Raw genomic sequence first — 13,736 nt, forward strand, 5'->3', positions numbered from 1 at the left:
GCCATTTATTCCCCCGGAAAGGTGCTGAAGCCAGGAAGCCAAGTGGTATCACTCATCAGGTCCTACTCCCATGGAGCCCAGCAAGCTAAGAACCACTGGCTTGAAATTTTCACTGCCAGCACAGCAGTCTGGAGTTGACCTAGGACCATCGAGCTTGGTGGGCATCCACCATTACTGAGGCTTTAGTAGGCGGTTTTCCCTTGACAGTGCTAAGGAGACTGGGAGGTTTGTACTGGGAGGAATTCACCACAGTGTAGCAAAGCAGCTGTTGCTGGACTGCTTCTCTAGATTCCTCCTCACTGGGCAGGGCATCTCTGAAGGAAAGGCAGCAGCCCCAGCCAGGGGATTACATATAAAACTCTCCTCTCCGCTGGGTGCAGTGGCTCAAGCCTGTAATCCCAGCACTTTGGGAGGCTGAGGTGGGTGGATCATGAGGTCAAGAGATTGAGACCATCCTGGTCAACATGGTGAAACCCCGTCTCTACTAAAAATACAAAAAATTAGCTGGGCATGGTGGCGCGTGCCTATAATCCCAGCTACTCAGGAGGCTGAGGCAGGAGAATTGCTTGAACCCAGGAGGCGGAGGTTGTGGTGAGCTGAGATTGCACCACTGCACTCCAGCCTGGGTAACAAGAACGAAACTCCGTCTCAAAAAAACAAAAAAACCTCTCCTCTCCCTAGAACAGAGTACCTGGGGGATGGGGCGGGACGGCTGTGGGTACAACTTCAGTGGACTTAATCTTTCTGGCCTGCCGGCGCTGAAGACAGCATCTGATCCTGACAAGGGGATTCTCCTAGCACAGTGTACCAGCTCTGTTAAGGGGCAGAGACTGCCTCCTCAAATAAATCCCTGACCACCGTGCCTCGAGACTGGGAGATACGTCCCAGCAGGGGTCGACAGATACCTCATACAGGCAAGCTCTGGCTGGCATCAGGCCAGTGCCCCTATGGGACAAAGCTTCCAGAAGAAGGAGCAGGCAGCAATCTTTGCTGTTCTGCAGCCTCCACTGGTAATACCCAGGCAAACAGGGTCTGGAGTGGACCTCCAGCAAACTGCAGCAGAGCTGCGGAAGAGGGGCCTGACTTAGAAGAAAAACTAAAGAACAGAAAACAACAATATCAACAAAAAAGACCCCCGCACAAAAATCCCATCCAAAGGTCATCAGCCTCAAAGATTAAAGGTATATAAATATAAATCCATGAAAATAAGGAAAAACCAGCACAAAAATGCTAAAAATTCCAAAAACCAGAATGCCTCTTCTCCTCCAAATGATCGCAACTCCTCTCCAGCATGGGCGTCTACAGAGACTTAGATGCCCACACAATAACAGTGGGAGACTTTAACACTCTCCTGTTAATATCAGACAGATCAATGCGACAGAAAATTAGTAAGGATATTCAGGACTTGAACTCCGCTCTGGATCAAGTGGACCTAATAGACAATTGGAGAACTCTCCACCCCTAATCAACAGAATATGCATTCTTCTCAGCACCACATGGCACTTATTCTAAAATTGACCACATAATTGGAATTAAAACACTCCTCAGCAAATGCAAAAGAATGGAAACCATAACCGTCTCTCAGGGGACAGTGCAATCAAATTAGAACTCAGGATTAACAATCTCACTCAAAATCGCACAACTATATGGAAACTGAACAACCTTCTCCTGAATAACTACTGGGTAAATAACAAAATTAAGGTAGAAATAAAGAAGTTCTTTGAAACCAATGAGAACAAAGAGACAACGTACCAGAATCTCTGGGACACAGTTAAAGCAGTGTTCAAAGGGAAATTAATAGTACTAAATGCCCATATCAGAAAGCTAAAAATCGACACCTGAACATCACAATTATAAGAACTAGAGAAGCAAGAGCAAACAAAAGCTAGCAGAAAACAAGAAATAACTAAGCAGAACTGAAGGAGACAGAGACAAAAAAAACCCTTCAAAAAAAAAAAAAAAAAAAAAAATCAATGAATCCAGTAGCTGGTTGTTTTGAAAAAATTTAACGAAACAGACCATTAGCAAGACTAATACAGAAGAAAAAAGAGAAAAATCAAACAGACACAATAAAAAATGACATAGGGGATATCACCACTGAGGCCACAGAAGTACAAACTACCATCAGAGAATAAACACCTCTACACAAATAAACTAGAAAATCCAGAAAAAATGGATAAGTTACTGGACACATAAACCCTCCGAAGAATAAACCAGGAAGAGGGGGAATTCCTGAATAGACCAATAACAAGTTATGAAAGTGAGACAGTAATTAATAGTCTACCAACCAAAAAAAAGCCCAGGACCATACGGATTCACAGCCGAACTCTACTGGAGGTACAAAGAGAAGCTGATACCATTCCTTCTGAAATAATTCCAAACAACAGAAAATGATTCCTAACTCATTTTATGAGGCCAGGATCATCCTGACACCAAAACCTGGCAGAAACACACACACACAAAAAGAAAATTTCAGGCCAATATCCCTGATGAACATTGATGCAAAAATCCTCACTAAAATACTGGCAAACCGGATGCAGCAATACATCAAAAAGCTTATCCACCATGATCAAGTCAGCTTCATCCCTGGGATGCAAAATTGGTTCAGCATACACAAATCAATAAACATAATCCATCACATAAACAGAACCAATGACAAAAACCACGATTATCTCAATAGATGGAAAAAAGGCCTTCGATAAAATTCAACATCCCTTCATGTTAAAAACGCTCAATACACTAAGTATTATAGAACATCTTAAAATAATGAGAGCTATTTATGACAAACCCACGGCCAATATCATACTGAATAGGCAAAAGCTGGAAGTATTCCCTTTGAGGCAAGCACATGACAAGAACGCCCTCTCTCATCACTCCTATTCAACATAATATTGGAAGTTCTGGCCAGGGCAATTAGACAAGAGAAAGAAATAAAGGGTATTCAAATAGGAAGAGAGGAAGTCAAGTTGTCTCTATTTACAGATGACATGATTGTATATTTAGAAAACTCCATCATCTCAGCCCAAAAACTCCTTAAGCTGATAAGGAACTTCAGCAAAGCTTCAGGATACAAAATCAATGTGCAAAAATCATAAACATTCCTATATACCAACAATAGACAAGTAGAGAGCCAAATCATGAGTGAAATCCCATTCACAATTGCAACAAAGAGAATAAAATACCTAGGAATACAATTAACAAGGGATGCAAAGGACCTCTTCAAAGGGAACTACAAACCACTGCTCAAGGAAATCAGAGAGGACACAAACTAATGGAAAAACATTCCATGCTCATGGATAGGAAGAATCAATATCGTGAAAATGGCCATACTGCCCAAAGTAATTTACAGATTCAGTGCTACTCCCATTAAACTACGATTGACTTTCTCAGTGAATCAGAAAAAACTACTTTAAATTTTATATGGAACCAAAAAGGAGCACGTATAGCCAAGACAATCCTAAGCAAAAAGAACAAAGCCGGAGGCATCATACCACCTGACTTCAAACTATACTACAAGCCTACAGTAACCAAAACAGTATTGTTTTGGTACCAAAACAGACATATAAACCAATAGAATAGAACAGAGACCTCAGAAATAACAACAGACATCTACAATCATCTAATCTTCAACAAACCTAACAAAAGCAATGAGGAATTTTATAAATAGTCCTGGGAAAACTGGCTCTCCATATGCAGAAAACAGAAACTGGACCCTTCCTTACACAAATATTAACTCAAGATGGATGAGACTTAAATGTAAAACCCAAAAGCGTAAAAACCCTAGAAGAAAAGCTAGGCAATACCATTCAGGACGTAGGCATAGGCAAAGACTTCATGACTACATCACCAAATGCAATTGCAACAAAAGCCAAAATTGGCAAATGAGATCTAATTAAACTAAAGAGCTTCTGCACAGCAAAAGAAACTATCATCAGAGGGAAAAGGCAACCTACAGAATGTGAGAAAACTTCTGCAATCTACCCATGTGGCAAAGGTCTAATATACAGAAACTACAAGGAACTTAAATACATTTACAAGGAGAAAACCACCCCATCAAAAAGTAGACAAAGGATATGAACAGATACTTCTCAGAAGATATTTATGGGGCTAACAAACATGAAGAAAAGCTCATCATCACTGGTCATTAGAGAAACATAAATCAAAACCACAATGAACTATCATCTCACGCCAGTTAGAATGGCAATCAATCACTAAAAAGGAAACAACAAATGCTGGAGAGGATGCAGAGAAATAGGAACACTTTTACACTGTTAGTGGGAGTGTAAATTAGTTCAACCATTATGGAGGACAGTGTGGAGATTCCTCAAGGATCTAGAACTAGAAATACCATTTGACCCAGCAATCCCATTACTGGGAAAGGGTTATAAATCATTATACTATCAAGACACATACACACATAGGTATATTGCAGCATTATTCACAATAGCAAAGACTTGGAACCAACCCAAGTGACCATCAACAACAGACTGGAAAAACAAAATGTGGCACATATACACCATGGAATACTATGCAGCCATGAAAAAGAATGAGTTAATGTCCTTTGCAGGGACATGGATGGAACTGGAAACCATCGTTCTCAGCAAACTAACACAGGAACAGAAAACCAAACGCCACATGTTCTCACTCATAAGTGGGAGCTGAACAGTAAGAACACATGGACACAGGGAGGGAAACGTCACACATGGGAGCCTGTCCAGGAGTTGGGGGCAAGGGGAGAGGTAGCATTAGAACAAATATGTAATGCACATGGGGCTTAAAACCTAGATGACAGGTGGACAGGTGCAGCTAACCACCATGGCACATATATACCTATGTAATAAACCTGCACGTTCTGCATGTGTATCCCAGAACTTAAAGCAAAATTTTAAAAAATAAAGAAGTCAAAATTTTAAGAATGGATTGTGGGTTGGGAGCAGTGGCTCTCACCTGTAATCCCAGTACTTTGGGAGGCTGGGACAGGCTCACTTGAGGCCAGGAGTTCGAAATCAGACTGGGCAACATGGTGAAACCTCCTCTCTACTAAAATTACAAAAATTAGTCAGGAGTGGTGGCAAACACCTGTAATCCCAGCTACTGAGGAGGCTGAGGCATGAGAATAACCTGAACCTGGGAGTTGGAAGTTGCAGTAAGCCAAGACTGGGCCACAAAGCAAGACTCTGCCTCAAAAAAAAAAAAAAAAAAAAAAAAGCATTGTGATATTCATATATTTTTAAATATATTATTAAATTAAATTGCAAAGACAGTGAAAATGACTCTTCCTTTTCTTTTATACCGTCCTTGTATGCCACATGTAGCAATGGCATAGCCTACAATGCAGAAAATGTGTAAATATTCCTCAAATGCCACCAGGTTTAGTGATAGACACTTTCAATTAATACTTTGACAAGCAGGAAAACCATTTAAAGTGAGGTGAACTAGGAAAGTAGCCAACAACTAGAACAAGGGTCAAATGTATTGCACAGTGAAGGAGAAACTAGCTGAAGGCTACTTTTATAAAACTACACGCCTGGAGGTTACAGTCATAAAAGATTTGCTTACCTACTAAAACAAATAAATTAAAAGCAGCAACACAATTTGGGATTCAGTTCTGGCCCAAATATTTGTATTCTGGTTGTTCGTGTCTACATTGCTGTCCCACTGTAGTTGACTGTTGCCTACATAGCCTCAATTCTTCAACTTTCCACATATATTCATCCTTCCCCAGAAAATCCTGCAATACCCAATATGCTGCCACTCTGATCACATTCAGCCATGTGATTTGTTTTGGCCAATAAATTGGATGACAGTAAATGTGATGTAAGCAGATATTTTTTTAAATACAACGAAAAGCACTTGAACAGTTGCACTTGCCCTGCTTTGCTCTCTGCCATCACCAGCCCCTCACTATTGCCCTCTGCTGGGCTAGTCTGCTGGTCCTAGCCAGAGAAGAACTTACACATTGACCAGAGGCAGGGCATCCTAGTTGTCTCAGCTGAGGCCACTTTAGCTGAGCCAACAATTATCCAAGGCTAAGTGAATGGGCCCACCCAAGATCATCAGAAATGCCTAGTTCATCTGCAGCTGACTAGGACATGAGTGAGCCCAGCAGAGATCAGCTGAATCTCATAGACTCCCGAGACCCCAAAATGTTTAGTTGTATGCCACCAAATTTTGTGTCTTTACATATCATAAGACCAACAGAAAACTGATACACCCATAATATCCAGACTCCCTTTGAAAAGACTTTTTTAACTAAGAGAAAGTCAAATCTCTACGAATAATTATCTTTAAGCAACTACAATAAATACACCATAAATTAAATGAGAATTAAAACTTGCTCAAAACCTATCAAGATCAAACTTAAATCTTCCATATAAACTGAAAAATGATTTGCATTAAACATTGCAACTCCACGAAATGAACACTTATTTCAGATGCTTTATTTTATGCACTAGTGGTATTTAATACATTTTCCCTCAAGAGTTTTTATTACCACTTTAAATTCTTTAGAGGCAAAGAGGAGTATAAATAAGCAGACAAGTATATTCTCTCTAATTTAAACAACAAATATCCTTTACTTTTTTGATTCTCATTTTCAGTATTTAAAAAATATCCTTTTCTATTAGAGATATTTCTTAGACCAAAATAACTTTAAAAATAGTAAATATTCTAAATGTATGTATATACTTTATGTATTATAGAACTATGTGTATATATAACATATACATATTTCACACTTTGATAATGTACTGTGAAATTAGTTTTTAATGGCAGAATATACTTTAATCATTTAAACTACAAAATCTTAAAATTAAGAATATGAAATATCTAAATGTATTAAATTTAATTTTATAACAGAAGTGTCTATAATCATATTAGCAAACTGTAAAATTCAAGGTCTTGAGACAGTCTTCATAAATGATCACTGTCCACTGAGCTTAATAGGTGGTGACTGACATCACTGAATAGTTTTCATTTTGGCTGAATCTGAAATAGACTGTGAACGGCTGTTATGTTTCAGGAGTTACACATTGTTCCACCTTCACTACTGAAATATATACTGCTTTGAAAGTGGCTTTGCCGTGAAGACAGTCTCACCTGATCATGCATTAGTGCTGCAATGTGTGTTGTTTTGCCTCCAGGTGCTGCACACAAGTCTAGAATCTTCTCTCCAGGTTGAGGATTTAGAACATGAGTTACTACAGCAGATGGCAAATTCTATAAGAAAAAAAATGTTATCAATTATCAATAATCTTAAACCATTTTTGAGAACCAGAGATGTAAAGAAGCCTCTGGGCTAATCCACTATACAGCACCAACAAGTCTGCCAAGAGGATAGTTTTTATAAATATATTCAGGAAATTCACAATTTCCTAGACTATCCTATGATCTCCCAGGACTTACACACAAACTACCTATGAAAGAACGCAAAACATACCTCATCTATAACAGTAAGTCATATTAAATCATTAATTTATTAGTATTAATTATATAAGGACTACTTACTATAGAATGACAGCCTTGAATAAAACAGATGGAATAGTGTCATAAAATAACTCATTTCTAAAATTACCTTGCAAGAAAAACAGAGTCTAACAAGCATGGAGTTATTTGCTTATTTTGGAGACAAGGTCTCATTATTTTGCTTAGGCTGGGCTTAAATTTGGGATCCTCCCAATTGTGCCTCTTAAACCTTGAAGATTTCCATTCATTCTTACCAACACATTGTCAAGAACTTTGAGTTGGCTGCTACATTCTCAAGGGAATCTAAGATCACCACTTCAAAACAAACTCAATGGTGAGAAAGGAGTTTCAAACAAGCAAATTTCTTCCTCTGAATATAACAAGCATTAAAATCAATGCAAGTAATGTAGGCGCCCAAAGAGCTATCAACACTAAAAATAGCTTTACTATAATTTATCCAGCAAGTTCTATGATTTATTTATATTTTTGAGACAGGGTCTGGCTCTGTCATGCAGGTTGCAGTGCAGTGACACAATCACAGCTCACTGAAGCCTCAACCTCCCAGGCTTAATCAATCCTCCCACCTCAGCCTCCCAAGTAGCTGGGACTATAGGCACACATCACCTAGCCCAGCTAAGTTTTTATATATTTTGCAGAGACAGGGTTTCCTCATGTTACCCAGGATGGTCTTAGGACTGCTGGGCTCAGGCAATCTGCCTATCTAGGTCTCCCAAAGTGTTGGGATTACAGGTGTGAGCCAATACACCTGGCAGCAAGTTTTATTTATTACAAAAATATTTAAATGGAACTCCAAGATGAAAACACTAAAGCATTTTGAAGCTGCTAAAGGTTCGGTGATTCTTTATCTGGAGACAACTTGCTATGCTTCACTCCTAAAAATGATAACATTAATGGATTGGCTAAAGATTACATTAATTTCCATTCAAACATAATATATTAAGAACCTTGATTGTAGTAAGTGGAAAAATATGAGAGAGTCCATGTTAATATGCTTCATTAAAGATTCAAATGAAAGTTTTTAAAATTTATTTATTTATTTTTGGAGATACAGTCTTGCTGTGTCACACAGGCTGGAGTGCAGTGGTGCAATCATAGCTCTCTGCCGTCTTGAACTCCTGGGCTCAAGAAATCCTCCCACCTCAGCCTCCAGAGTAGCTAGGACTACAAAGCCTGGCTAATTTTATAAATTTTTTGTAGCGATGGGGTCGACTGTATCACTTCTTGGCCTTTTGGCTAAGATTGAGTGTAGAGATAGGGTTTGCAGTACGTTGCCTAGGCAGTCTCAAACTCCCAGGCTCAAGTTATCCTCCAGTCTTGGCCTCCCAAAATGCTGGGATTACAGGTGTGAGGCACTGTGCCCGGTGACAGAGTTTTCTGAAGATCATTTGCTACCTTCCTTTATAATATTCCTTTATGCTGGTTTTGCAATATAATCACCTGGTAAGCTTAGGAAAAAGGTCTGGGCCTTAGCTAGTAAATTGAGAATTTCTAGCACTGGATCATCAGTGGTTTCAAAATCACCCTACATGATTCTAGTGTTCATCCATCCACCCATGCACCACTGCTGGACTACAGTGAATACCTCTTAGCTGCACATTAGAATCACCTATGAAAGCTTTTAAACATCTGATCCAGGTTCTAACCCAGACACAGGAAGGCAGCCACAAGTGGTAGGACCAGCCAGGAGTATTTATTCAATGATCCCTAGTTTGTGCAACCTCTTTACATTGATTAGAAGAAACGAGGCACTTAAAAAATTAAGGGCCTGGCGCAGTGGCTCACACCTGTACTCCCAGCACACTTTGGGAGTCCAAGTCGGGTGGATCACCTGAGGTTGGGAGTTCGAGACTAGCCTGACCAACTTGGAGAAATCTCATTTCTATTAAAAATACAAAATGATTAGCTGGGTGTAGTGGTGCATGCCTGTAATCCCAGCTACTCTGAGGCTGAGGCAGGAGAACTGCTTGAACCTGGAAGGTGAAGATTGCAATGAGTCAAAATCACACCACTGCACTCTAACCTGGGCAACTAGAGTGAACCTCTGTCTCAAAAAAAAAAAAATTAAGTTTCAGGCACCAATTTTTTCTTCCAGTGAACCAAGACTATAACTTTGAAATCAGCTGCTGTAAGTACTTAACTGTTAAACCTTTATCAGACAATTAGTTCAACTGAAGGGCATCTAATACTTCTTAATTCTATGGATTGTGTTTAAGCAATTTAAGTTTCCTTTTTGATTTTGAGAAACCAAATGATATAGTAGAGTTGCAATTTTAATGACTGTGTACAATACTCCTATTAACTTTACAAAATATCTATGGGTAATCTGAGATGCTAAAATTAAAAATAATCCCTATCACGAGCCCCTGACCATAACCCCCCCACCACTAAAAAGTCCCCACCACAATGTGAAGCTTTTGCATTAGCTGTTGGTATATCCCCCAGGTATAGGCTTGGGGGAATAACAATTTTCAGAAAAAGGCAAGAGACATCCAAAACCAAACCAAAATGAAAAATCCCCACAAATTTCCCAAATATTTTTCCAAGACAAAGCATTTAATTATGTCCTCCTGTCCTGCACAATAACAAAACAATAATCACATAGAATAAAAAAAGAGGCTGGGTGTGGTGGCTCATGCCTATAATCCCAACACTTTCGGAGCCCTAGATGCGAGGACCGCTTCAGACCAGAGGTTCCAGACTAGCCTGGGCAACATAGTGAGACCTCACCTCTATAAAAAAAAAAAATCAAAAATTGGCAATGCATAGTGCTGTGTGCCTATAGTACCAGCTACTTAGGAGGCTGAGGCAGGAAGATCACTTGAACTTGGAAGGTCCAGGCTGCAGTGAGCCATAATTCCACTATCATACTCAGCCTGGGAGACAAAGTCAGATACTGCCTCAAAAACACTAAAGAAAAAAGACTACTAGCTGGCCAGCCCAGTAGTGGCTCACACCTGTAATCCCAACACTTTGGGAGCCCAAGGCAGTGGATCACCTGAGGTCAGGATTTCTAGACCAGCCTGGTCAACATAATAAAATCCCATCTCTACTAAAAACACAGAAATTATCCTGGTATGGTGGTGGGTGCCTGGAATCTCGGCTACTCGAGAGGCTAATGCATGAGAATTGATAGAATCGGGGAGGCAGAGGTTGCAATGAGCTGAGATCATGAGACTATATACTCCAGCCTGGTAGACACAGTGAGACTCAGTCTCAAAAAATAAATAAATAAAATACAGAATCAAAGCAGTAGACAGATGGTTTACTCATTTACTCCACAAATGCATTGAGTGTTTACTATATATCAGATACTGGTCTATGCACTAGAGTTAAGTAAGATCCCTCTCTTCAATGGAATTTACATTTTGCTGGAGGTGCAAGAAAAGCACTCCTGACCTATGTGCATGCCCTTTTTATTATAACAACAGTAAGATGACATCCTTCTTTTACATTTAATAAGCTGAAAATGAGTTACTGCCAAAAGCAATAGCTGAGCACTAACTACACACAACTTAAAGCATCAGACTGCCAGGCGCAGGGGCTCACGCCTGTAATCCCAGCACTTTAGGAGGCCAAGGTGGGCAGAACACAAGGTCAAGAGATCGAGACCATCCTGACCAACATGATGAAACCCTGTCTCTACTAAAAATATAAAAATTAGCTGAGCACAGTGGTACACACCTGTAGCCCTAGCTACTTGGGAGACTGAGCCAGGAGAATTGCTTGAACCTGGGAGGTGGAAGTTGCAGTGAGCTGAGATCACACCACTTCACTCCAGCCTAGGTGACAGAGCAAGTTTTTCAAGTGATTTGATACATATGAAATTACTGCAGAGTCTTGGTGAATGGCGTGATAAAATTATAAGATTTGTGAGACAATAAACCTCCCTGTGTAGCCTGAGACCTATGAAAGGCTTGGGCATCTTCTCTATTAGATCTAAGTTAATCAATTCCTAAGACCAAAATGAAAACTGCAAATTATGACTACAATGAGTTTCTTAGCTGCTAGAGAAGTGAAGCATGGATACTGACAAAAGCAACAATTTTAAATTTGTTATTAAAGTATCAGCATCTACTGCAATAATTTAACACTATTGAAAAGAACTTTCATTTAGATGATGCCTCTTAGGTGATGTACCTTCAGTGAGTGTCATTTAATCCACTTGAGTATTCAAGTATGTTTGTTTGAAAAGAATGGCGACTTGTTGAAACATTCCAAATGTTTTATATTACCATTATATGTAAATGTGAAACTTGTTCTATTTGTGAAAATCATTATGTATGTAAAAATTCAAGGATAATAATGAATTTTTTTAATACCACATTCTTAAACTTACTCTTCTGCACTTTTAGAGTTTTCTTTAGAGAAATGAATATGAATATCAGCTGGTTCTGGTCTGCACTGAATTAAGCTATTTAGGTTTTATGGATCAGTTAAGACCCACTTAAGAATCTGGCAGTTCTGAATCAGGTTGAAAAGGAAAATGTAACACAAAAAGATCAACTAATATTTTATGTTAAAACACTGACCACAGAGTTTTTCGGAAATTGTCAAAGAAGCACTTGGGAAATTTAATGTCATATGTGAATTGCTTAAAGCCCTCACCCTCTGAACTTGGAACTCAGTAAATCTCAATTATGACCCAAGAACTGCATTTTCAAAAGGCCCTGCAGGAGATTCAGATGCACATCTTCCAAGGGTTATATCTGGAGCACTGGCATGGGGCCAAGAATACAGGTTGGAAGTCAGAAGGACCTGTATTCAAATTTTGACTGTGCTAATTTTTTATATGCACAGCACACAGCAAATCACTCATTTAATCACTGAAAAACTATAAATACCTACTATATGCTATGCACTTTACTTTCCTAAGGTTCTATTTCCTTATCTATGAAATTGAAGGTTTCCAGGAAGTAAATGTAATAACTTACGTAAAATACTCAGCTCAGTACATGGACCACAATAAGCACTCAATGTTAGCTACGATACCATTAGTATCCCTTATAATAAGTTTCACTGACCATCAGAAACTGGCCATCAAAATAGATTACATAAAATAAAACTGCTTTCACTGGAGAGATGACAAAAGGTTAAACTCTACCCTCTGACACAAAAGCTTTATTCTGGCAGGAAATTCTCACGACCCTTGCTATTATGTGACAGAGAATTTAGCTCTATGGTAGTCTGGACAGTATGAATCAGAAAATGACTCACAATATTTCATCAAGTCATCATTAAACTGATTTTAAGGTGAAGGAGTACAGCTATAGATAGCGAAAAAATGTAAAAAAGATTTCTTTTATAAAGTCAAAACTAAATTATGACCAGGCACAGTGACTCATGCCTATAATTCCTGAACTTTGGAAGACCAAGACAGAAGAATCGCTTGAGCTCAGGAATTCAAGACAAGCCTGGGCAATATGGCAAAACCCCATCTCTACTAAAAATATAAAAATTAGCCGGGTGCGGTGGTACATGCTGTAGTCCCAGCTACCCAGGAGGCTGACACAGAAGGATCACCTGAGCCTGGGAGGTCGAGGCTGCAGTGAGCCAAGATCATAACACTGCACTCCAGCCTGGGTGACAGAGTGAGATTCTATCTCAAACAAAACAAAACAAAAACCTAAATTATGGGATGAGTAGGTACTGTCAAACCAAAGAGAAAACTAACATTGCATTAAACATTATTAATTTGAAGGAGTGCAGGTATCATTAGCAATGATTCATGGCTACATTTTCAAATGAACACAAATGTTTAAAAATGAAGTATATAATCAATAAGCACACAAAAAAACAAACTCCATTGAAACTAAAATTAGCAAAAATCCCCAAAATGATTCATAAGCAATTACGTTAGATTATATATCCTAACATGTTAGACCATCACCAATGTGCAATTAGAGTAGAATAAACATCTGTTTTACTGTTTGTTCACACCAGAAATAATCTCTGAATTTATAAATCTACTGGCTAAACACTGGGAAGAGGCCAGGTGCAGTGGCTCACACCTAGAATTCCAACACTTTGGGAGGCCAAGGTGGGAGGATCACTTGAGGTCAGGAGTTTGAGACCAGCCTGGACCACAAAGTGAGACTCCATACCTACAAAAAATGTCAAAAAAATAAGTCTGGCATGGTAGTGCATGCCTATGGTCCTAGCTATTTGGGAGGCTGAGGCAGGAAGACCACTTGAGCCCAGTGGGTTGAAGTTACATTGAGCTACGATTGCACCACTGCACTCCAGCCTGGACA

General features: G+C 39.3%; 1 protein-coding gene across 3 annotated transcripts in view; it reads right to left on the minus strand.

The window, feature by feature from the left end:
- Positions 1-13,736, minus strand: part of NSUN6 (NOP2/Sun RNA methyltransferase 6) — a 59,229-nt gene that overhangs the window by 23,253 nt on the left and 22,240 nt on the right. For all 3 annotated transcript variants that reach the window (XM_035306893.3, XM_017974089.4, XM_054258499.2), the window contains one exon: positions 7,099-7,218. In XM_035306893.3, the coding sequence (XP_035162784.2) occupies positions 7,099-7,218 (120 nt within the window). The remainder of the gene's footprint in view (positions 1-7,098; positions 7,219-13,736) is intronic.

The sequence above is a fragment of the Callithrix jacchus genome, chromosome 7, assembly GCF_049354715.1.
Source record: "Callithrix jacchus isolate 240 chromosome 7, calJac240_pri, whole genome shotgun sequence".
Lineage (NCBI taxonomy): Eukaryota > Metazoa > Chordata > Mammalia > Primates > Cebidae > Callithrix > Callithrix jacchus.